The sequence below is a fragment of the Anas platyrhynchos genome, chromosome 17, assembly GCF_047663525.1.
Source record: "Anas platyrhynchos isolate ZD024472 breed Pekin duck chromosome 17, IASCAAS_PekinDuck_T2T, whole genome shotgun sequence".
NCBI classification, from domain to species: domain Eukaryota; kingdom Metazoa; phylum Chordata; class Aves; order Anseriformes; family Anatidae; genus Anas; species Anas platyrhynchos.
Window position 1 is genome coordinate 1793800 of NC_092603.1, and position 21699 is coordinate 1815498.

A 21699-nucleotide genomic window follows, 5' to 3' on the forward strand; every position below is an offset into this window, starting at 1 on the left:
ACCCACATGTGGGTTTATTTGACCCAACACAGTTCCAGTAAACAACATCCACATCCTTTCCCTCATCCACTAAATGGGATAATTGACCCCAGCATGGGCCCGGATTCCCTCAGTGTGCTGCCTGAAGCTCACAGTGTCCCCAACATGGTCCTACAAGCTCCCATGTCCCCCAACATGGTCCCCATTGCTCCCAGTTGGCCCTAGAAGTTCCTAGTTTCTCCCAGTTGGCCTCAGCATGGTTCCAGTTAATCTCAGCACAGTCTCAGTTGACACTAGTTTATTTCTGGTTGACCCCAATTGATCCAGATAGGGCCCCAGTTGCACCCAGTGCAGTCTGAGTTGTTCCCAGTGTGGTCCCAGTCGCTCCCAGTTGCCCCCAGTAAATCCCAGTTGTTCCCAGTTGGCCCCAGCATGGGTGTCCTCCAGCGGGACCACGTGTCCCCGGCTCACAGCTGGCAGCCCAGCTGGCCAAGGCGGTTGCGGAAGTCCTGCAGCTGGGCACAGCGTCTCCGCAGCCGTGTGGCCCCACAGCGGGCAGGGGATGGCACCTCTTCCACCCATGACTGGGGGCTCAGTAAGTACTGGGGGCTAGGGACAAGGACACGGGGTCAGGAACAGGAAGGCAATGGGACATGGGGACATTGGGGATACACTGGTACATGGGGTCATGGAGACAGGGGGGACAAGAGAGCTTGGGGTCATGAGGCATGGGGGCATGGAGGACATGGGAACATGGAGACAAGGGGGACACAGAGGCATGGGGACACAGGGACATACAAGGACTTGGGGGGACATAGGGTGGGCAAAAAGATATGAGAGGACGTGGGGGACAGGAAGGCATGGGGACACTGAGGCATGAGGACGCGGGGGACATAGGGGTACACAGGGGCACGAGTACACAGCAGCACACAAAACTACAGGGAGATGTGGGTACGCGGGGTGGGCAAAGGGACATATGGGGGCCATGAGGGGACACAGGGTCATAGGTCTATGGGGATACAAGGGGACTCAGCCCCCTTCTCACCGTCCTTGGGGGTCCCGTGTTCCCCCATCCAACCCCATCACCAGGTAGGTGTTGGGGGAGCGCAGGCGCAGGGTGCAGCTCTCCCTCACCAGTATCCGCCGCCGTTCCCCAGGGGCCACCGCTGTATCCTGCCCTGCACCAGTATGCACCAGTACTCTGCAGTGCAGCACACAGCCTGCTCTGCCCGGGTTTTCCCAGTATGGCCCAGTGTACTCTCAGGTTCTTCCAGTACAGCTGAGAGTTCTCACTGTACAGCCCAGTGCCACCCTAATATTGCCCAGTACATCCCAGTGACCCCCAGCATGGCCCAGCCACACCCAGTTACAGCCCTTGACCACCCCAGCATGGCCCAGTCTAACCCAGTACCCTCAATCATGACTCAAGATTTCTCCACGCTGTGCTTGTGGACATCCAGTGCCTTCCATTATACCCGAGTCTACCCATTTTCCCACAATATGGCCCAGCTCCCCACACCATGCAGCCTAGGGCCATCCCAGTTTGGCCCACTATAACCCAATACCCCGCAGTCTCACCCCCCAGTCTCTCCCTGTCCTCCCAGTATACCCACCCAACCTCTACCACACTTAGTTCTCCCAGTTTCAACCCTCAGTCTCTCCCAGTTTCAACCCTCAGTCTCTCCCAGTTTCAACCCTTATTCCTTCCCAGTGCTCCCAGTCCCTCCCAGTCTCCCCAAAAAGCACCTCCTAGTTCCCCCCAATCTCACCCCCTATCCCTCCCAGTACCTCCCAGTCTGCACAATCTCACCCATCAGCAGAACCTCCTGGATTTCTGTCTCAAACCCCACAAAAGCTCCAACCTCATTTTGGGTCAGCACCTGAACCACCATTGCTAGGGAAGGGGCAGACCATGAGGGTCGTGGGGGTCACAGGAGTCGTGGAGACCACAGGGGTTATGGGGTCCAGGGAGTGTCCCCATAAAGGGTGCAGCCCAACAGGGTTATAGGTGCCAAGCGTTACAGGGGCGCAATAGAAGCTTGGGCAGCAGGGGGGACAACTGGGGTTCAGGGTGGAAACTGGGGTTCAAGGAGGGATTTTGGGGGGTTACAGTGGAGTTCAGGGTGCAGCTGGTTAGGGGTGCAGACAGTTTGGGGGTGTAGGTAGTTTTGGGGTTCACCATAGTCAACGCGGGGGCTGTAGCAGGCAAAGTCAAGGCGATCGTCGGCCGTCAGCTCCTCCGTCCCCCTTTGGGCCCGGGGACACCCACCTTGGGGGATACAGCTAGGTGAAACCCTGGAGCCCCCAGCATCCATCCCCCTCATATACCAGGGTTCCTCCAAAATCAACACGACTCCCTCACATCAACAGGACACCCCCCAAATCCTAGCTCTCCTCCCATAGCACCACGATACCTGCTTTCAAGTTCTCTCCGTGTCCTCCACGTCCCCGTGTTCCTCCATTTCCCAGGACCCCACGTCCCCCCATTGCCCTGGTGTCTCCTGAACCCCACCGTTACCCCCCCCAAACCCCAGCTGCTCCCTTGAACCCCACAAAAGTGTGTGGAGGGGGAACCCAGTGTGGGGGTCCCCAGGACTGTGTGGTGATGAGGTCCAGGATATGGGGGGGTCCCTTGGGTGGGGGGTCCCCCGGGTCTTGGGGACATGGGGCCCACCTTGTGCACATTCGCAGACTTTCGGGGAGCAGAGGGTGGCCACAGCGCTGCTCCTGCGGGGGGCGCTGTAGAAGACGGTGCAGCGCCGAGCTGGGTGGGGCAGAAGGCGGGGTCTGAACAGACACGTCCCCTCCCTGGGCTCCACCCACGGAGGCCCTGCCCACCTGGCTCGTAGTAGTCATAGATGACTGCCATGGCGGGCTGCAGCTGCCCCACAGCCACATCCTGTGTTGCCCCGAAGCTGAGACACTGGCGCTGGGGGGGGACCTGGAGACACGGGGAATACGGAGAGGAATCGCGATATGGGGGGACATGGGGAAACAAGGGGCCAGGTAGGGACATGGGGATCCACGGGGATATTGGGGATATAGGGTAGCATAGGGAACGTGGGGATGTAGGGGGACATGGGGACACTGTCCCTCTCCCATTCCCATTTCCCCACTGCCCCCAGTCCCTCCCAGCCACCCCCCCATTGTCCCCCAGAGCTCTCCAACCTCCTGTGTCCCCCACCTCATCCAGGTACAGCACCAGCCGGGCCCCGTCGAGCTCGTAGTGGCTTATCCAGCGATCAACCACGTCCCGCAGCTAGGGGGAAGACACTGGCACCCCAGCACCCCAACACACCCCCACCCCAATGCCCCCACATCCCAACCCCTGAGCACTCCCATGGCCCAACATCCCCCACATTGCATGCCCAATGACCTGACTCTCCCCAAATCCCAATAACCCACCACCAGCCTTACAGCCTCGAACCTCAACACCATGTCCCCAAACCCCAAAATCCAAATTACAACACCCCAAGTCCCAACTCTCCCCAAACCCTCAAGTCCCAACAGACCCAAATCCCAACGCCTCCAAATCCCAACTCTCCCCAAACCCCAACAAACCACCCCCCACCATCCTTACACCCCCAAACCTCAACACCCCCAAATCCCAACACCCCCAGGCCCCAACTCTCCCCAAATCCCCACCACCCATCACCCTTACACCCCTCTATAGCTCCCCACCCCAACACCCCCCCCAATTCCCATTTCCCGCTACCGCCCCCCACCGTGCCCCCCGCAACCTCCAAGGGGACCCAAGTTCCCCCCACCTTGTCCAGGTCAGGCCGGTGGGGCCGGAAGCCGCTGAGCAGGGAGACCTCGACCACAGCCATTCCTGCCAGCCCTGCACCTGGGCCCCGCCTACATCCAAGCCCCACCCATCAGGGGTGGGGCCACGAGGCAGAACAGGAAATCCCACCCCAGTAGACCACCAAAACCCAGTGAAACAGGAAGTCACACCCTTGTGCATGGGCCAAGCAGGAAGTCCCACCCACTCCACTCATAGGCCAGGACTACCAGGAAGTACTGCCCCCTACTGGTGGCCCACAGAAACATGGAAATAGAAAGTCCCTCCCATAACTGTGACCAAAATGAGAAGCTCCCTATGATGCCCCTGATTTCAGGCAGCCACAGGAAGTCCAGCCATCACAGTTACTGCCAAGCAGGAAGTCCTGCCATCAATTTCCTGCAGCAACAGGAAGTCGATCCCTTACAGACCTAGTCTACAGGAAGTCGTGCCCCAACTTCCTGCAGCCACAGGAAGTCCAAATCTCTCAGATCTGGCCTAGCAGGAAGTGTTGCCCCCAACTTCCTGCAGCCACAGGAAGTCCAACCCTCTCAGCCCAGGCCTAGCAGGAAGTCTTGCCCCCAACTTCCTGCAGTCACAGGAAGTCCAACTCTCACAGACCCAGCCCAGCAGGAAGTCCCGCCATTAGGAAGCGGAAGCCTTGGCCTGACGGTGGAAGAGGAAGTCCTGCCCACAAACCCTGCTGACACAGGAAGTCCCCCTGCCCCAGGGACAGGAAGTCCCGCCTCTCACCAGAAGCAGACCAGGAAGGCGACCTCGCGGCCTGGGTCACGCACATCCCGCCGCTGTCTCTGCCGGGCATCCCACAAGGCCATGGGACTCAGGGGGGCGGCAGCCTCTGCAAGCCCCGCCCCTCCTGCAGGCCCCACCCCTTCTGGAGGCTCCGCCCTCCCCTCAAGCTCCTCCTCCTCCTCATAGTCCTCGTAGTCCTCTTCATCTGCAGGAGGCAGCTACTTGAAAGGCCAGGTCTTGCAGGGAGGGGGAGGGGCTAGTGGGGGTGTGTCCTCAGTGGGTGGGGCCAGTGTGGATGTGGCCTCACCTTGATAGATGATGGGGCCGGTGATGGACACCTCTAGGCCCAGCCCCTGGCAGGTGGCATTGGGGGGCGACATCAGGCGGAACTGGCGCAGGACCTGGGGACAGCGGTGAGGGAGGTGGTGTCCAAGAGCAGACCAGTCACCGGAGGTGGTGTCCAGGCCCAGCCACTCACCGTGAGGGTCCCCTCGCCATGTCCCTCCACCTTCACTGTCACCGGGCTGCCCAAGGGCACCTGGGGGACATGGGGATGTGGAGGAATATGGGATCAAAGCAAGGAACAGGGGACGTCAACGCCCCATGTCTACTTGTGTCCCCCCCTCCACGTCCTACCATGTTCCCCAAACCTGATCCCCATATGTCCCTCATGTCTGCATGTCTCCCCATTGTATTCCATGTCCCCATGTGTCCCCCCCACGTCCCCATGTCTTCCCATGTCCTTCATGACCCCATATGTCCCCCAAACCAGGTTCTCATATGTTCCTCATGTCCGCATGTCTCCCCATGTCTTCCATGTCCCCATATGTCCCCCCATATTCCCAGTGTTCCATGTCCTCCCTGCCCTGTCCCCATATACGTTCCTCCATCACACGCACCCGAAGCTCCTGCTCCAGTGGCTCCAGGCCAGGCTCCAGTGTCACTTGGGTGCCCCCAGGACCTCCTCGGATCCCCCCCGGCCAGGACAGCCCCAGGTTGAGCCCAGATCTGGCCCCACGTCCCCATTGTAGCCACATCTGGGCCAGTGCCTCCAGCGCCACCAACGTGTCCTGCGGGTCCAGGAGTCCAGGTGGGCTAGGGACCTCAGTGTCTGGGCACTGTCCACCTAAAGCACACCGGTGTCCCAGGGCACCCAGATGTCCAGGACACCCAGATGTCCAGGACATTTGCATCACCCCCACCTCAGGGGACCTAGTCTTACAAGTGACACAGTTATCCATGAGATCCACTACCCCTGGGGGCCCAAATGTCATCCCCCCCCATCCCAGGTGACCCAGGCATCCTGGGTTTCCAGGACACTCAAGTATCTGGGTCACCCTCACCCCAGAGCACCCAGGTGTCCTGGTCACATCCAGCCCGGGGCACTCAGGTGTCCCAGGGGACCCAGACACTCGAGATACCTCCACCCCAGGGGACCCCAGTGTCCCAGTGCCCCCAGCGCCCAGGCACCTGGGTGGAATGGAAGCCACCACCGTAGTTGCTTTGCTCACGGAGCCACTGGGCCGCCCGGCTGGCTCCAGCAACATCACGGCTCTGCAGCAGCGCTAGGAGCCCATAGGCCGTTGCCTCCACGGTGGCTGCAGGACCCCCGGCTGGCCAGAACTGTGCCCGACCTCCTGCCAAGGGACAGTGCCCATGGGCAGGGTCATCAATGCCTCAGGGCACCCAAAACCACTACCCCATGGGGAGAAGGAACCCAGGAGCCACCAACCAATGTATAGGATCCAGCAACCCATGGGGACCCAGGCATCCAGGTGCCACCAACTCACGGGAAGAAAGTTGTTCTGAAGCCACAAACCTCTAGGGACTCAGGTATTGGGGTGACCCCATGGGGATCCTGCCGTGTGCTCACCGTGGGCCTTTCGGGCCAGGCGACGCAAGCGCTCCACAGCAGGTTGTGGCCCTGGGGGGCTGGTGTCCACCAGTGCCAGTGCGTAGGCTGTGATGGCTGTCCCAAAGGTCCCCAGCGTCTCCACATGGCCCCGCAGGAAGGTGGATGCCTGGGACAGTGCCTTGTCCTGCGGCACCAGGACATGGGATGTGAGGACACTGGGACATGGGGGGACATGGGAACATGGGGGGACGTGGAGGACACTGGGGACACATAGGGTATAGGGGGACACTGAGGGACATGGGGACATATGGGGAACATGGAGATATGTGGGTGCATGAGGACACGGGGGACACTTGGGGGACATTGGGGCATGAGGGACATGGCGGATATGGCAGGGGTGTGAGGACAGGCGATGGCACCCAGGACTGGGACTTGGGGACATGGGAGAGTGGGAACACCATGCAAGGACAGACAGGGGGACACCACAGGGGACACATGAGGGATGCACAAAGACGCCCATAGGACCAGAAGGGGACACAGGGGCATTGAGGACACAAGGAGGGGACATAGGGACATGGGGAGTGGATGGGAACACACCAGAAGTTGCTGCTCGGGGCTGTCCGGGGGCAGGAGCACGCGAGTGCTGTGCAGGGCCACCACCACGAAGGCCGTCAGGGACACAGTGGCCTCCGGGCCTGGGTCTCCAACACCGCCCTGGGGACACAGGAACAGCCAGGTGGGGGTGACACAGGGTCTCATGGGGGGTTGCAGTGGGAGGGTGCATAGGGACGTTGTATGGGGACATGGCGTGGGGAGTTTGCTTGGGGATTGCAGAGAGACACTGCATAAAGACGTTGCATGAGGACATTGCATGGGGGGGACATTGCACAGGGACACTGCATGGGGACATTGGATGGGGACATGGCATGGGGACACTGCATGAAGACATGGCATGGGGCAGTGACACAGGAACCCTACACAGTGCGTTGCACGGGCTCATTGCACAGGCACATTGCAAGGGGACATCGCGCAGGACCCTCACGTGGGGACATCACAGAGGAGCGTTGTCCCAGCAGGAAGATGTCACCCAGGGACGTGGCACGGGGACACGAGACAGCCGGCGGCCACCCACCTGCATCTCGCGGTGTATCACGGGTTCGTGCTCCACGAAGGCACCGTCCGGCCGCTGCTGTCCCAGCAGCCACCGCAGGGATGCGCTGGGGCCATTGGCATCCACCGGCAGGTAGGGACGGGACAAGGCCATCACGCGCAGCACCAGCGCCGTCAGCCTGCACCAGGACAGTTGCCACCGTGTCCCCGTGTCCCCCTCCAACATGTCCCCAAGTCCCCGCGTCCCTCCTCACCAGGTGCTGCTACCCCGGTGCAGCCAGGCCCCGTAGGAGCCGTCGCTCTTGCGGAAGCTCTGCACCCGCTCGAAGCCTGTGGGGACATGGGGGACATTAGGGACATGGAAGTCACCACTTCCACCCCCCCTTGTAGGGCACTGCACCCTCCCAGAGCATTGCACACCCCATAAGGCATTACACCCACCCCACAGCATTGCACACCTAATTACATACCCAATAGAGCATTGCACACCCCGTAGAGCATTGCAGCCCCCCTCACAGAGCATTGCAACCCCCTCAAAGGGCACTGTACCTTCTCGGTGCTCCCACGCCCCACTCACCCTGTTGTAGGGTGCTGAGGCCACGTTCGCGGTGCCCAGCAGGCAGCTGCGCCCACCCCTCACTCTCGTCCAGGTAGCGCAGAGTGGCAGCAGCAGGGGCCAGCACCATCAGCGACTGCTCCCCGCAGCCCCGGGGGGCCCGCAGCAGCGTCCCCTTCACCCCCAGAGCCCCCTGCAGTGCCCAGCCCGGCACCCGGCCTGTGCAGGGCAGGGGACACGGTGACAAGCATGGGGACGTGCACGGGGGACATGGGGACGTGCATGGGGACGTGCACAGGGACATGGCGATGTGCATGTGGGCATGGGGGAATGAAGGGACACAGACACCCGTGGGACATGCACAGGGACACACACAGGGGCATGGGGACACACATGGGGGCATGGCCACACACATGAATATGGGGACACACAGGGGCAAGGACAGAGATACGATCAGTGCTGGACACCAAATGTCCCCACCACCCTATCCCCATGTCCCGCTGTCCTCACATACCCCTGTCTTCACATCTTCCTATCCCTGTGTTCCCCATGTCCCCTTGGCCCTCCTGTCCCCACCACCACGTACCTCTGTCCCTCCCCCTGTGGCCCCACCATGTTCCCAATGCCCACCCCCAAGTCTCCCTCCCCCATCCCCACTACTTGTCCCCTGTCCCCATGTCCCCACCATGTCTCTACCCCCACATCCCCAACAGCCATACCCCCATGTCCCCACCATCCCCACATCCCCATGTTCCCACCTCCATGTCTGTATGGTCCCCATGTCCCCACCCTATGTCCCCACCCCCATGTCCCCACTTGTCCCCATGTCCCCACCACCAGATGCCCACCACATCCCCACCACCATGTCCCCACCATGTTCCCAACACCCAGCGCCACGTCCCCACCATAACTCCATCCCTGTACCCCCGTCCCCATGTCCCCAGCACCCATCCCAATGTCCCTGCACACCGGTAACGCGGATGCTCATGCTGAAATCCCCATCGGGGACAATCTCGGCTGGGACGTCCCCTGGCAGCTCCAGGGTCCTGCCCTGCTTGTCTGTAGGGACAATGCATCAGGGGGTCCACAACCCTGTGTGTCCCCCCAGTCACCTGGGTCCCCAGGCCGGACCCTTGGGTCCTCAGACTGACTGTTGGTGTCCAGGACGTAGCTGGTCTCCTCCAGGTGCAGCTCACCCTCGGGCTACGAGAACAGGCATCAGTAGGGACCCTGTGTCCCCAGGCACCAAAGGGACCCCAGTGTCCAGGGTCACCAGTGACCCTATGTCCCCAAGCACCAAGGGAACTCCAGTGCCCAGGGCCACCAAGGACCTGGTGTCCATGAGCCTCAAGGGACCCCAGAGCCCAAGGCCACCAAGAACCCTGTGTCTCCAAGCCCCAAGGGGACCCCAGTACCCAGGGTCACCAAGGACCTGGTGTCCCCCAGCCCCGAGGGAACCCCAGTGTCCAGGGGACACAGGAGGAGATGCCGGTGACCAGGAAGGGATCCAGGTGACAAGAGGGGCCACACCTCCAATTCTCACCTCAACGTGGAGGATGTGGGTGACACGGTCACTCAGCCCCCAGGGCCCGCGGGCGGTGATAGTGATGGGGACGTCCCCAGGGCGCAAGGCCACCAAGGTGAGGGGCACAGCAATAGCCCCCCCAGGAGGCAATTCTAGGTCCTGGGGGGCTCCATCCAACGCCGCACATATGCCCTCAGCCACTGACAGCGTCACTGTCACCTGCATCACCATAACTGTCACCCACGCTGCCACCAGACGGGTAGGAGCTAAGGGTGGTTATGGGGCAGCATATGTCTAAGGGTCAAAAGGGTACAAAAGGATGCACGGGGCACAAGGGGTATCTGTGTGTCACAGGGGTTATCTATAGGGCAGAAGGGATATCTGTAGGGCAGGGGGTGTCCAGGGAGCACAGAGGGATATCTATGGGGCAGAGGGGTGATCTTTGGGGTATCTGTTGGAAGGAAAGGGGTGTCTACGGTACAGTGGGTATGTATGGGGTTAGAAGGTTGTCTATGGGGAAGCAGGGTTATCTATGGTACAAGGGGTACCTCTAGGGTAGAAGGAGTTTCTGTGGGGCAGAGGGTGCCTATGGGGTGTCCGGAGGGTTTGGGGAGCTCACGTTGATGCTGCGGGGCAGCCTGCTGTGGATGAGGGGCTGGAGCTGCAGCTGCTCACGGGGGCGGGCACTGGGGGGCAGCCGCAGGGCCACGCACACATCCTGTGTCACCGTCACCCGCTGGGGCACAGCCACGCACAGCCCTGCAAGCACCCCATCACCACGGGGCAGGGACACACACGTGGACACAGGGGATATGGGGGGCATGGAGACATGGGGGAGATGGAGACAGCATAGGGACATGGGGGTGATATAGGGGGACATGGGTAACATGGGGGGACATGGGAGACATGGGGACACCATGGGGAACAAGGGATGGTGGCATGACATGGGGTGGCCATGTCACTGTGGAGTGACAGGGGCAGCAGGAAAGGGTGACATGGGGATACCATGGGGGGGTGGGGACATGGACGGGACAAGTCACCACGGGGGAAGCAACCACATGGGGCCACCAAGGCAGGTGGTGACACTCACCCACGCCGGGAATGATGGCAACAGCCTGAATCTCCCAGGTGGTGATGGAGTCTGGGAGCAGCACCGAGATCCTGGGGACACAGAGATGTGGGACACAGGGACACGGGGACACAGGGACATGGGGCTGAGGAGACATGGGGTGACCCTGCAGTCGCACCGAACGGAGCCATCGACAGGGACCCTGCGCCACAGCCAGCTCTCGGGGAAGAAGCTCCGGGTCGGCACCTCCTCGTCGTCCAGCAGCTGCTGCTCCAGCGCCGCCTCCAGCACTGCAGGACCCAGGGAAACCCATGTCCTCAAGCACTGCCACCTGCAGGGTCCCTGCATCCAGGACGTCCCCACATCCTGCCACCCATGGGGACCCCAAATCTGGGATGTCCCCATGCACCACCACCCGTGCTCACCTCGTGCCAACCCCCCGGCCTGTCCCCGCCGGCGCAAGTCACGGGCCAGGGCACAGCAGTGCAGGAAGGCGTCACGACACCCCCCGGCCGTTGTCACCCGCTGTCCCCGCTGGTCACACGTCGCCCGCACTGGCAGCGCCGTCGCCCCATCCCGGCAGCAGCGCCATGTCGCTGGGTCACCCCGCCACTGCCCCGCTGTGGGAACGTGTTGGTGCAGGGGACACACACACAAGGGGACATGGGGACAGGTCAGGGTGACACCACAGGGACACATGGGGATGGGGGTCATAACCTTTGGGACACATGGGCAATGCCACATGTAGTGGGGACATCTGTGACACCACGGGGACACATGGGGGTGCATGGGGACATGTGGGTAACACCATGAATATGGCTGAGGGAGACACACGGGGACACAAGTGACACCTCAGGGATGTGTGGGGATGTGAGTGATGCCACAGAGACACATGGGGACACAGGTGACACCATGGCCATGGCATGTGGGGACAAGGATGTGGATGGGGACAAGGATGGGGATGGGGACCTGGGAACAGGGATGGGGCCAAGACCACTGCTAAAAGCCACCACTGAGGGGGACAGGGCGAGGGGCTGGGACTGGAGGGCAGCAGGGGGACACAGGGACACAGTGACAAGGTGACGTTGAACACTCACCCTTCTCCTCCAGCAGCTGCAGCAGCTCCAGCGAGCGCCGCTGGCGGGGAGGAGACGGGGGACAGCCAGGACCTAGGGAGGGGGACATCCAGTGCCACCATATCCTCATGCCCCCCAGGTCCCCATGACTTCTTATGTCCCCACATCTCCCCTATCCCCATGTCCCAATGTCACCACGTCCCCCCCCCCATATAGCCCTGTGTCCCCCATGTCCTCATGTCACAATGTCCCCACGTCCTCCCGTATCTCCATGTCCTCCGTGTCATGTCCCTCCCCCGTTCCATGCCCCTATAACCCCATGTCCCCCATGATGCCTTTGTCCCATTGTCCCCATTTGCCCCCCATCCCCCATATCCTCATGTGCTTCCAATGTCCCCCATATCCTCCCATGTCCCTCATGTACTCCACATTGTCCCATGTCCTTCGTGCCCCCCATGCCCCTCCATGTACCCCCAAACCCATCCATGTCCCATGTCCCCCTATGTCCCCCACACCCTCCCATGTCCCCCATGTCCTCATCCCTACTCACCTGGCCCCAGGGGAGGGGTAGCTCCCCCCATCCCCAGCACAAGTCCCGCAGCCCTGAAGATCCCAGCAACATTGGCCCCCCCCCCAGGGCTGCACCCCAAATCGCTGCTGCCCAAAACTGCCTTCACCTGGAAGACATGGGAGGAATCACCCCATGTCCCCAGTGTGTCCCCAACATATTCCCAGGGCCCCATTTCCACAAGGCGTCACCAAAGAGTCCTAGGGGTTTAGGGGATCCTAGGAGGGTCCATGGGATTTAGAGGGGACTGAGGAGTTTTGAGGGTCCCTGGGACTTGGGGTTCTGGGTTTTGGGGAGCATGGGGATTTGGGGCATCACCATCAGGTTTGGGGGGTGGTGGGCTTTGGTGTCACTGAGGGTTTGGGTTGCCAGGTTTGGAGGTTTTAGGGAGCTGGGTTTGGGGTTCCCAGGGTTTAGGGATTTGGAAGTCCTGGGTTTGGGGGGTTTAAGGGTGTGAGGTTTTTGGGGTATTGGATTTCAAGGTGCATGGTTTGGGGGGTTTGGGGGAGATCTGAGTTTGGTATCCTCACAGCTTTGGGATTTTAGGGTGCCGTGTTTTTGGCAGGTGCTTGGTTTTGGGGACCCTGGGTTGGGGGGGGTGTTTTTTTTAAGTATTGGGGTGCTGGGATTCAGGTTTTAGGACAGCGAGTTTTGGGGTCCCCAGGGCTGGGGGGCTGTGAGGTTTGGGGGTGTCAGGTTTAGGGACGAGGGTATAGGGGGTTGGGGGTCACCAGGACTTGGGGCTTTGGGGTGCTGGGTTTGCAGGGGGAGGCGGGTCCCCAGGTTTTGGGGGTGCAAGGTGCGGGATTTGGGGTGTCACCTTGGTGGGGCCAAGGCGGTGCCGCGGCTCCAGCGCCAGCACGGCCGTGTCGATGGCCCCCAGGGCCACAGTGGTCGGGGTCCCCGTGGTCACCGTTACCGTCAGGGAGGCTTGGGGACGCAGGTCGGGCCCTGGCGGGGGCACCACTACCCGTACCTGCCACAGCCCCACCACTCCAGTGTGAACCAGTATGGGCATTGGCAGCTCCCAGTGCTCCCAGTGCCCCCCTCCAACTCCCAGTGTGTGCCCATTGCCCCGGTGCTCTTAGTGCACTGCAGCTGTTATCAGTGCTCCCAGCTGTTCCCAGTAGCCCCAGTGCTCCCACTGCCCCAGCAGCTCCTGATCCCCCTGCTGCCCCTCCTGTGCTCCCAGTATGCCCCAGTGCCCCCAGCAGCTCCTAGTCCCTCCCCCTAGTACATTCCAGTGCTCCCAGAAGCTCCTAGCCCCCTCCCCCCAGTACATCCCAGCACCCCAGCAGCTCTGAGTCCCCCCCCACTCCCAGTACATCCCAGTGCCCCCAGTAGCACCTGGTTGTCACAGGAATCCACCACGGGTGCCACCCAGCTGGCTGCCACCAGCTGCCCCCCAGCCTGGAAGAAGGCGACAACGCGGAGCCGCGGGACCATGGCGGGTGTCACTGGCAGCGTCACCTCCGTCACCGTCCCCCGCTGCACCGCCAGGGCTGCCACCAGCCGCCCCCGTGCCACTGCCTGCGTGGGGACATGGGGACAGGGGGAGAAGGGACAGGGGGTGGTCAGCGGGGAGCCCCCCAGGGGTAATGCAAGGGGCACCCGTGCAACATGTGGCATGCAGCATATGGCATGCAGATGTTGCACATGCAGCATGCAGTGCGTGATATGCACATGCAGGATGGTGTGTGCAACATGCACTCACAACACACTGCAACACACACACGTGCAACACAGATGCATGCTTGACAGCACGCGCACACAACATGCAATGCACAGCATGCACGTGGGACATGCAACATGCATGCAACACCATGTGCAACGTGCAGCATGCAACCCACAACATGCACTCATGGCAGCATGCAGTCATAACATGCACTGCACGCCATGCACATATGACAACATGCACGCATAACATGCAATGCATGCCATTCACACGGGATCTGCACATGGGACGTGCACCACACATGTGACACAGTGTTCATCGTGCACCATGCAACCCAACGCATGACATGCATGCGTGACACGCGTGCATGCATCCTGCAACACGCACATGCAGTACATGCCATGCACCCACACCCACTCATGGCTCCGGGGGCTTGCGGAGGTCCCTGGGGAAGTCCCAGGGGGTCCCCATAGAGTGAGGGGGTGGATGCCAAGGGGTTGTGTGGATGTGGGGCTCACCAGCACGTGGAAGAGGCGGGGGGCCGGAGGGGGGCCCAGGTCACGCAGTTGCAGCCTCAGCACCTCCCCAGGTTGCAGGGGTCCCCCAGGCCCCCCCAGCAGCAGGAAGCGCCCCGAAACTGCTTCCACTGGGGCCACCGTCATCTGCGCCTGGGCTGGGGGGCCATCTGCCTGCCCTGCTTCAACCTGGGAGGGGGACCCAGAGCACTCATGGCAGGCAGGTCCCCTTCCTTCTCCTGCAGTCCCCCCACAGCACCCCATGCTCCCCGTGTCCCCCCGTGTCCCTGTGGCCTCCGTGTCCCCCTGTCCCCTTATCCCTATATTCTCATGTCCCCATGTCCCTGTGTCCCCCCATGCCCTCATACATCCATGCTCCTATGTCCCTATACCCCTATTTATCCATATCCCCATGTCCCAATGTCCCCCCATTTCTGCATGTCTTCCCATATCCCCATGTCCCCCCATGTCCCCCCATGTCCCCTTGTCCCCATGTCCCCACTCACACTGAGGTCGAGGGCCGTGGCTCCGCTGGGGACGTTGATGGGGATGATGATGGCACCGGTGGTGTCAGCCCGAAACTCGATGGGGGGTGGGGAGGTGGCCCCTGTCACCCCCACTGTCACCCGCACCCCAATGCCAGGGGCCGGCTCCCCCCCAGCATGCAGCACCCGGCCCTGTGGGGAGTAGTGCTCACACCAGGATGTGCACAAAGCCTTGCTCAAGTGTGCATAACTGTGCATCCCCTTGCACAAGCATGCATGAGTGTTCCCCAGGCCTTGCATGGCCTCGCACAAGCATGCACAAGAATGCACCACCACCCAGAAGGGCTTGCATGGCCATGCACAATCCTGCACAAGAATGCACCACCAACCTACGGGGGCTTGCAGAGCTGTGCACAAGTACGCACCAGCTCCCACAAGCACGCACTGCTAAGCACAAGAGCTCGCATGGCTTTGCACAAGCATGTGCGAGGGCTCGCACATTTCCCACGAGCTCACCAGGAGGGTGAAGGGGGCCCCCGGCACGAAGAACCGGGGTGTCTCAGCCAGATCCAGGGCCCAGGGCGAGGCCACCAGGGCCACCGTCGCCTCCTGCTCCACCAGCTCCCCGCCTGCACCCGGTGTCACTGGGGTCAGCCTAGGGGGGACTCGAACCCATGGCCCCGCAGGGACACGGCCCCTTGTGGCCCACCCCAGCCACGCCCCCACCACCCTGGCCACACCCCCACAGTTTCATAGCCACGCCCCCTGCCCACACAAAGCCCCACCTCCTCCCTAGCCCCGCCCCTAACCATGCCCCTACCTTGTGCCTCCACCACCGCGACTGCCAGGCGCAGGCGCGCCCCCTGCAGGTCAGGCAGTGCCACGCCAAGGGCGCGGGCCATGGCCAGCAGGGACACATCCAGGGAGGCGTGGCCTTCGGTCACCTAGCAACAGTGGGCGGGGCCAGGAGCGGTGGGCGGGGCCGGCAGCGAGGGGCGGGGCCAGGGAATGAATGGGGAATTGAGGTGCGCCCACGTTTAGGGGGTCCCAAGGATGGGAGGGGTGAGGGGGATTTGGGGTCTTCCCCCCGGGGTCCCGGGGTGATGCTCACCCGGCTCTGCTGCTCCAGTCCCCGTAGGAATTGTCCCCCTCGGCCCCCGGCGTTGAGGAGCCCCACACGCAGCTGCGCGTGGCCCCCCACGGGCGCCCCATCGGGGAACCTGGGGTTCCGCAGAGGTCAGTGGGGCCAGGGGGTCCCCAAAGGTTAATAGGGTCGGGGGAGGGGTTGGGGAGGATTGCAAAGGTCATCCAGGGTCAGGGGGTGGTTAGGGTTAGGGGAGGCCCAAAAGGGCAGGGGAGGCAGCTAGGGAGGATCAGGAGGGATGTGGGGTCCCCTGGAGGGTTTGGGGGGCTGAGGAAGCCCAAAAGAGGTCTTGGGGTGGGTTGTTCATTGGAAGGGGTTGGGGTCCTGGGAGGGTTTGAGAGAGATGGGGAGGGCTGGAGGGGGTCCAGAAGGGCTTTGGGCGGGTCCTGGGGGAGCTTTGAGTGGTCGTGGGGGCTGTTGGGAGTCACAGAGGGGATTTGGGGGGGGCAGGTGGGGGGGATTAGGGATATCATAGGGGATACCATGAGGATGGGGGTCATAGGGGAGTTGGGGATTTGGGGGAGGGGGGGATTGGGAGGCCCATGTGTATCTTTAAGGGGGTTTTTGGGGGTCTCGGGGGGTTGTGTTCATACTGGACGTGGAGGTGGACGCGCAGTGGGGCCAGCTCAGGCTTGCTCAGCACCACGAAGCGTGGTTCGGGGCGGATCCGCACCTCGAAGCCGGGCAGGGCTGGGGGTAGCAGTGGGGTTTTGGGGGGATGCAGACATTAGGGGCAGCCCTGAGCTGGCACCGGTCCCCAGCCAGGGGTCCATTCCCTCCCCCCGAACCCTCACTCACCGTACTTGCGCACCTCGAAGGCAGCTGAGCCATTGGTGTCCGGGCTGGCCGCCAGCTGGGCCCGCACGTGCCATGTCCCTGGCCTGGGGGACACGGGGGCACCTGTAGCCCCTACGGTCCCCTATAGCCCCCTATAGCTCCTTTAGCCCCCTATAGCACTTATGGTCCCCAATAGACCCCATAGCCCCCCTATAACCTGTATTGTTCCCCATGGCCCCAGTATCACCCCTATAGTCTCCAATAGCCCCTTTATGGCCCCTATGGCCTCAGTGGTCCCCTATAAGCCCTTTATGGCCCCTATAGTACACCAATAGCCCCATAGTTCCCACACCCCTCCAGCTCGCCTGCAGCCCCCTTTAGCTCTGCCTGTAGCCTCCCATATTCCCCTCTAAACCCCATGGCTCCTAGTTCCCTACAGCCTCCATAACCCCCAGCCACCTATAGCCTTTCTACATACCCCATAGCCCCTAACCCCTTGTAGCCCCATGACACCCCACTGTGCACAACTAAGCCTCACCAGTACCCCCAAAATACAGCCCCCATAACACTCCACAAACCTCTACAGCCCTCCCCAGCCCCCTATAGCCCCACAGCCCCATATCCCCCCATACCACCCCACATCCCACTACCATCCCATGTCCCCCTACTGCCCCATAACCCCCCCAGCCCCATATTCCCCCCGACTCCACTCACAGGGCAATGTCAGGCAGCACCAACTGGTCGCTCAGAACCGTGTCCAGGGGCACCCGCTGTCCCTCCCGCACTCGTGCCCCCAAAGGGTTCTGGGGAGAACAGAGTGAGTATAGGGCCCACACTCAGCCCCCAAAACCCAGCTCTCTAGGGTCACATGAATCCTCTAGGGCTGTCCCACAGCCCCAGCCTTATAGGGCCACCCCAGCCTCATAGGGTTGCTCCATAACCATAACCCATATAGGGCTACCCTAGCACAACAGCCCCAGCTCTCTAGGCTGTCTCAGCCCCATAGGGCCACCCCACAGCAACAGTCCCATAGGGCCCATACCGTGATGGTGACCAGGATGGGTTCGGGGTTTGGCTGCAGCTCAGGATCCATGGAGAAGACACGGAAGCGCACTGCAGACATAGGGCCATATGGGAACATGCAGGGTTTATGGGGTTGTAGGAAGCTCTATGGGCTGCAGGGTAATATATAGGGGTGCAGGAAGATCTTTGGGGGTGCAGAACAATATGTAGGGACATGTGGAGCTATAAAAGGTACAGGGGGTTGTAGAAGAATATAGGAATATAGAATATAGGAAGCTCAGGGAGGGGTATGTGGTGCAAGAAGGGATATATAGACATGCAGAGAGCTGTATGGGGGATGAATGAGGGCATCTGGGGATATTTGGGTGGATTGGGGGTGTATGGGATGGAAATGGATTTGGGATGAATTGGAGGGGTTGGGAGGTTTTGAGCTGATTTGGGTGGATCGGGAAGATTAGGGGTGGATCGAGGGGATAAGGGCTGATTGAAGGGGAAATTGGGTGGATTTGGGATAGATTTGGGGGGTTGGGAGCATTCTGAACAGCTGGAAAGCTGGATTCTGAAATTTGGAAAGGATTTGGGAGATTTTTTTTGGCTTTGGCTGCATGGGGGACATAGGGATGGATGGGGGAGGGGTGTGGGTAGATCTGGGATGGATGTGGAGTGTAGGGGCTCACCTGTCTGGCGGGGGGCGTAGAGGGGTTTGTCAGTCTGGATGATGAGGTGGCCTCGGGACCCCCCCAGGGCCACCCGCACCAGCCGGGTGCCAGGGGGGGGCAACTGGGCACTCCGGGCCTCCAGGAGCAACACCCGGCCCCTGGCCGCCCGCAGCACCCCACAGCGCTCAGCCTGCGCCGGGGTGACCTGCAGAGGACATGGGGACATTGGGGAGACATGGAGGGATGCAGGGAACATGGGGACAGGGAGAGAATGGGGACATGGCAGGGGGGATATGGAGGGATATGGGGGGACATAAAAGATAGGGAGGACCGTGGGGGACATTGGGGACACAGGAGACATAGGGGAGCATGGGGGCGACATGGGGACATAGAGGCAAATGGAGAATGTCCCAGAGCCCTTGTGCTCCACAAGGATGTCCCCCAGTGTCCCCATGTCCCTGTACCTCAATGTGCAGGAGCTGGTTGAAGTCATTGTGAGATGTAAGGGAGAAGGCGGTCGGGGGTGCACAGGGCCCTGCCCCACGGCTGCCTTCAGGCCACGCTGTCACTGTCCCAGTCACTGGCCCCGCAGCTGCTACCAGCAGTCCCAGGGGTGTCCCGAGAGCCGCACGCCGAGGGGCCACCAGCACGAGCCTGGGGGAGCCATTGCCTGACCCATGGCTGTCACCAGCCCCAGAGCTGCTTCTTAACTTCCCCTGTCCCACGGGTATCCCACAGTCCCTCACAGACCCCATAAGCACCCTGATGCCACATAGGGGTCCATAACCCCTCCCAGATCCCATTGGAACCCCATACAGCCCCAGACCTGTAAACCCCCCCCCCCCCCAGTCACACAGGTGCACAGTAATCCCTCCCCCCCCCCATTCCCACAGGGCTCCATAGCACCCCAACCCCTTAGCTGCCCCATTGTTGCGACCAGTCTCACAGCCTCCCCAGCCCCATAGCTGCCCCATAGCCTCTCACAGACCTTGTAGGGCCTTCATAGTCCCCACCAGCCCCGCAGATGCTCCATGGTCACCCCCAACCCCATAGCCCACCCTCCCAGTCCCATAGGTGCCTCATAGCCCCATACTCAGGGTCCTGGGCCTTGCCCCCCATCAGTGGCAGGAAGAAGAGGAGGAGGAGGAGGCCAAAGGCCCTGCAAGACCCCATGGCGCTGATGTTGTGAGGCTGCCAGGGCCAGGGACACAAGGACACTGGAGTGAGGGTCAATCATTAACTGGGGTGGGCGGGTGTCTAGGTTCGCCCACAGGCCCCAAGGGCATCGACCCTGATCAAGGATCCACGTGGATGAGGGGAAACAGCAGGGGAGGGTGCTGTGGGGAAATGGGATATGAGGGTCTACGGGGCAGTGGGGGGGAAGAGGGGGACTATTGGGCTGTGGAGGGTATGGGACCCTAAGAGGCAGGGGGAAAACGAGAAACATGGCATGGGGGCATGGGGGCATGGGGGAAATGGGTGTCACATGGGGTCTCTGAGGTGCAATGGGGAGAAGCTCATGTTCTAGACCATCTAAAGAAACTAAAGGTGCACAAGGCCATGGGTCCTGATGAGGTGCATCTGTGGGTCTTGAAGAAACTGTTGAATATGTCTGCTAAGCCACTGTCCATTATAATTGAGAAGCTGTGGCAGTCCAATGAAATTTCCACTGACTGGAAGACAGGAAACATAACCCCCATTTTTAAAAAGGAAAAAAAAGGAAGACCCAGGGAACTACAGGCCAGTCAGTCTCACCTTTGTGCCCAGCCAAACAGTGGAGCAGATTCTCCTGGAAATTAGCCAAGGCTGATGGAGGTCACAGAGGTGATTGGTGACCTGGATGGACACAAGTCTCACGTGCAAGCGAGTGGCACCAGGCACGCTGTATTTCCACTCCTGGTGGTCCATCAGTGGTAGGATTTGTTTACTAAAATGCACTCCTGATTGACAGGACACCCACCATTGCAATCACAAATAAAATAGCTTCACAGAAGAACCTGTCTGAAGAAAATTATTTGACATCTTTCTCACAGAAATGGCCCCCAGCTGGGTCCTGCTTGATGCTAGCTGCCCCCGCTCCTGGGGACAATTACTAATTAACTGTTTTTGTTAACTCTTTTTTATGTGAAAGGATGTGAAATGTGCACTTTGACGAAGTGATCCAGGCCAAGATGATCCAGACCTTGCAGATATCAAAGGGAAGACTCATTAAGGAACGATTTAATCAGAACAACCATTTTGTAAGGTAAAACCCAACATACTCCCCTGAATGTGGAACTTGTTAAAAACATTTGGCTGAAAAACAAAGATAAGAGTATCATAATGGGAACTGTCTGTAAATTAACCCAGGGGGGTGCGGGGTCCTTTTTTTTCTTTTTGGGTGGGGGGCATCCCCATTCCCCACCCCATGCTGACCGCAGCACTTCTGCATCATGCAACCCTTGGGACCACATCTCTCCTCAGGATGGCAACCGGTGACATCAGGCGAGCTTCCAGCTGCCATTGGGGGACAAAGTTTCCATGGTGCCCACAGGACGGGGCAATGGGAGTGGGGCTGCTGCTGCTGGGGGTCCTGGTTTGAGCCCAGCAGCATGGGCTGCATGGGGCTGGGATGTTCAGGGGCTCCTGCTTCCCCTCCTGACGGGCCTAATTTCCCCCAGAGCCACAGCCCAAACTGATCCCCATTGTGGCGGAGATGGCTGTCACCACCACGTCTGTTATCGCTGCACTGGCTGGATTTGCTGTCTGGAAGAGCAAGCAGGGTGGGTGAGGTAGAGGGGTGCGGGAAGAAGGCAGGGTCTGGAGGGGCTGTATGAGGAGCTGGGGCACCTTTGGGAGGCCCCCATCCTGGCCGTGACATGTGGCTGGTGCTGATGCTACAACGTGGCATTAGGTGAATGATGGAGGCAGCGATGTCCCCAGCCTCTGCCCATCACTAGGGCAGTCTTGGGGCTCTTGGTTTTTCTTGGTGCTCCCAGCATAGCGGTGCTGCATTCTGCTCATGGTGCTGCTGTGCTTCCAGTACCAGCTCCTAGGCTGGGGCTCACGGCTGCTTCTCTTTTGCAGGTAGCGAAGGGGGATCTAACAGCTCAAACGCAGGTATGGGGCTGGAGGTTCAGGCAGGAGCCCCAGGGAGGTTTTGGGGT

The 21699-nt window shown here is 60.8% G+C and overlaps 1 protein-coding gene and 1 long non-coding RNA gene across 2 annotated transcripts; one reads left to right on the forward strand and one right to left on the reverse strand.

Moving 5' to 3' along the window:
* Positions 1 to 260: 260 nt before the first annotated feature.
* C4B (complement C4B (Chido/Rodgers blood group)) lies at positions 261 to 19791 on the reverse strand. Its single transcript, XM_038187749.2, has 41 exons — positions 19647 to 19791; positions 19018 to 19207; positions 18572 to 18758; positions 17914 to 17984; positions 17586 to 17674; positions 16893 to 16975; positions 16688 to 16784; positions 16062 to 16170; positions 15771 to 15894; positions 15467 to 15579; positions 14972 to 15142; positions 14469 to 14654; positions 13623 to 13805; positions 13096 to 13251; positions 12258 to 12384; positions 11729 to 11800; positions 11057 to 11251; positions 10810 to 10921; positions 10653 to 10723; positions 10182 to 10321; positions 9581 to 9781; positions 9189 to 9240; positions 9007 to 9096; positions 8059 to 8256; positions 7736 to 7811; positions 7504 to 7660; positions 6969 to 7085; positions 6390 to 6555; positions 5987 to 6153; positions 5416 to 5586; positions 4995 to 5054; positions 4824 to 4917; positions 4517 to 4721; positions 3747 to 3837; positions 3164 to 3238; positions 2818 to 2920; positions 2654 to 2743; positions 2159 to 2248; positions 1790 to 1873; positions 1025 to 1157; positions 261 to 588 (listed from the first exon to the last, which is right to left on the reverse strand). Exons 1-41 carry the CDS (start codon positions 19724 to 19726, stop codon positions 447 to 449), a joined length of 5118 nt encoding a protein of 1705 aa, XP_038043677.2. The 5' UTR covers positions 19727 to 19791; the 3' UTR covers positions 261 to 446.
* Positions 15910 to 21315, forward strand: LOC119718701 (uncharacterized). Its single transcript, XR_005269811.2, has 3 exons — positions 15910 to 16186; positions 20685 to 20798; positions 21214 to 21315. It is a non-coding gene; the product is annotated as an uncharacterized lncRNA (long non-coding RNA).
* The last annotated feature ends 384 nt before the right edge of the window (positions 21316 to 21699 follow it).

Excerpts from the sequence above, each read along its gene's own strand:
- C4B (XM_038187749.2), bottom strand. The coding sequence starts at position 19,726 with ATGGGGTCTTGCAGGGCCTTTGGCCTCCTCCTCCTCCTCTTCTTCCTG. Across the intron at positions 17,985-18,571 it reads CTACGCCCCCCGCCAGACAG|TGCGCTTCCGTGTCTTCTCC; the intron begins GTGAGCCCCTAC and ends CTATGTCTGCAG. Across the intron at positions 4,918-4,994 it reads ATGGCGAGGGGACCCTCACG|GTCCTGCGCCAGTTCCGCCT; the intron begins GTGAGTGGCTGG and ends CGCTGTCCCCAG.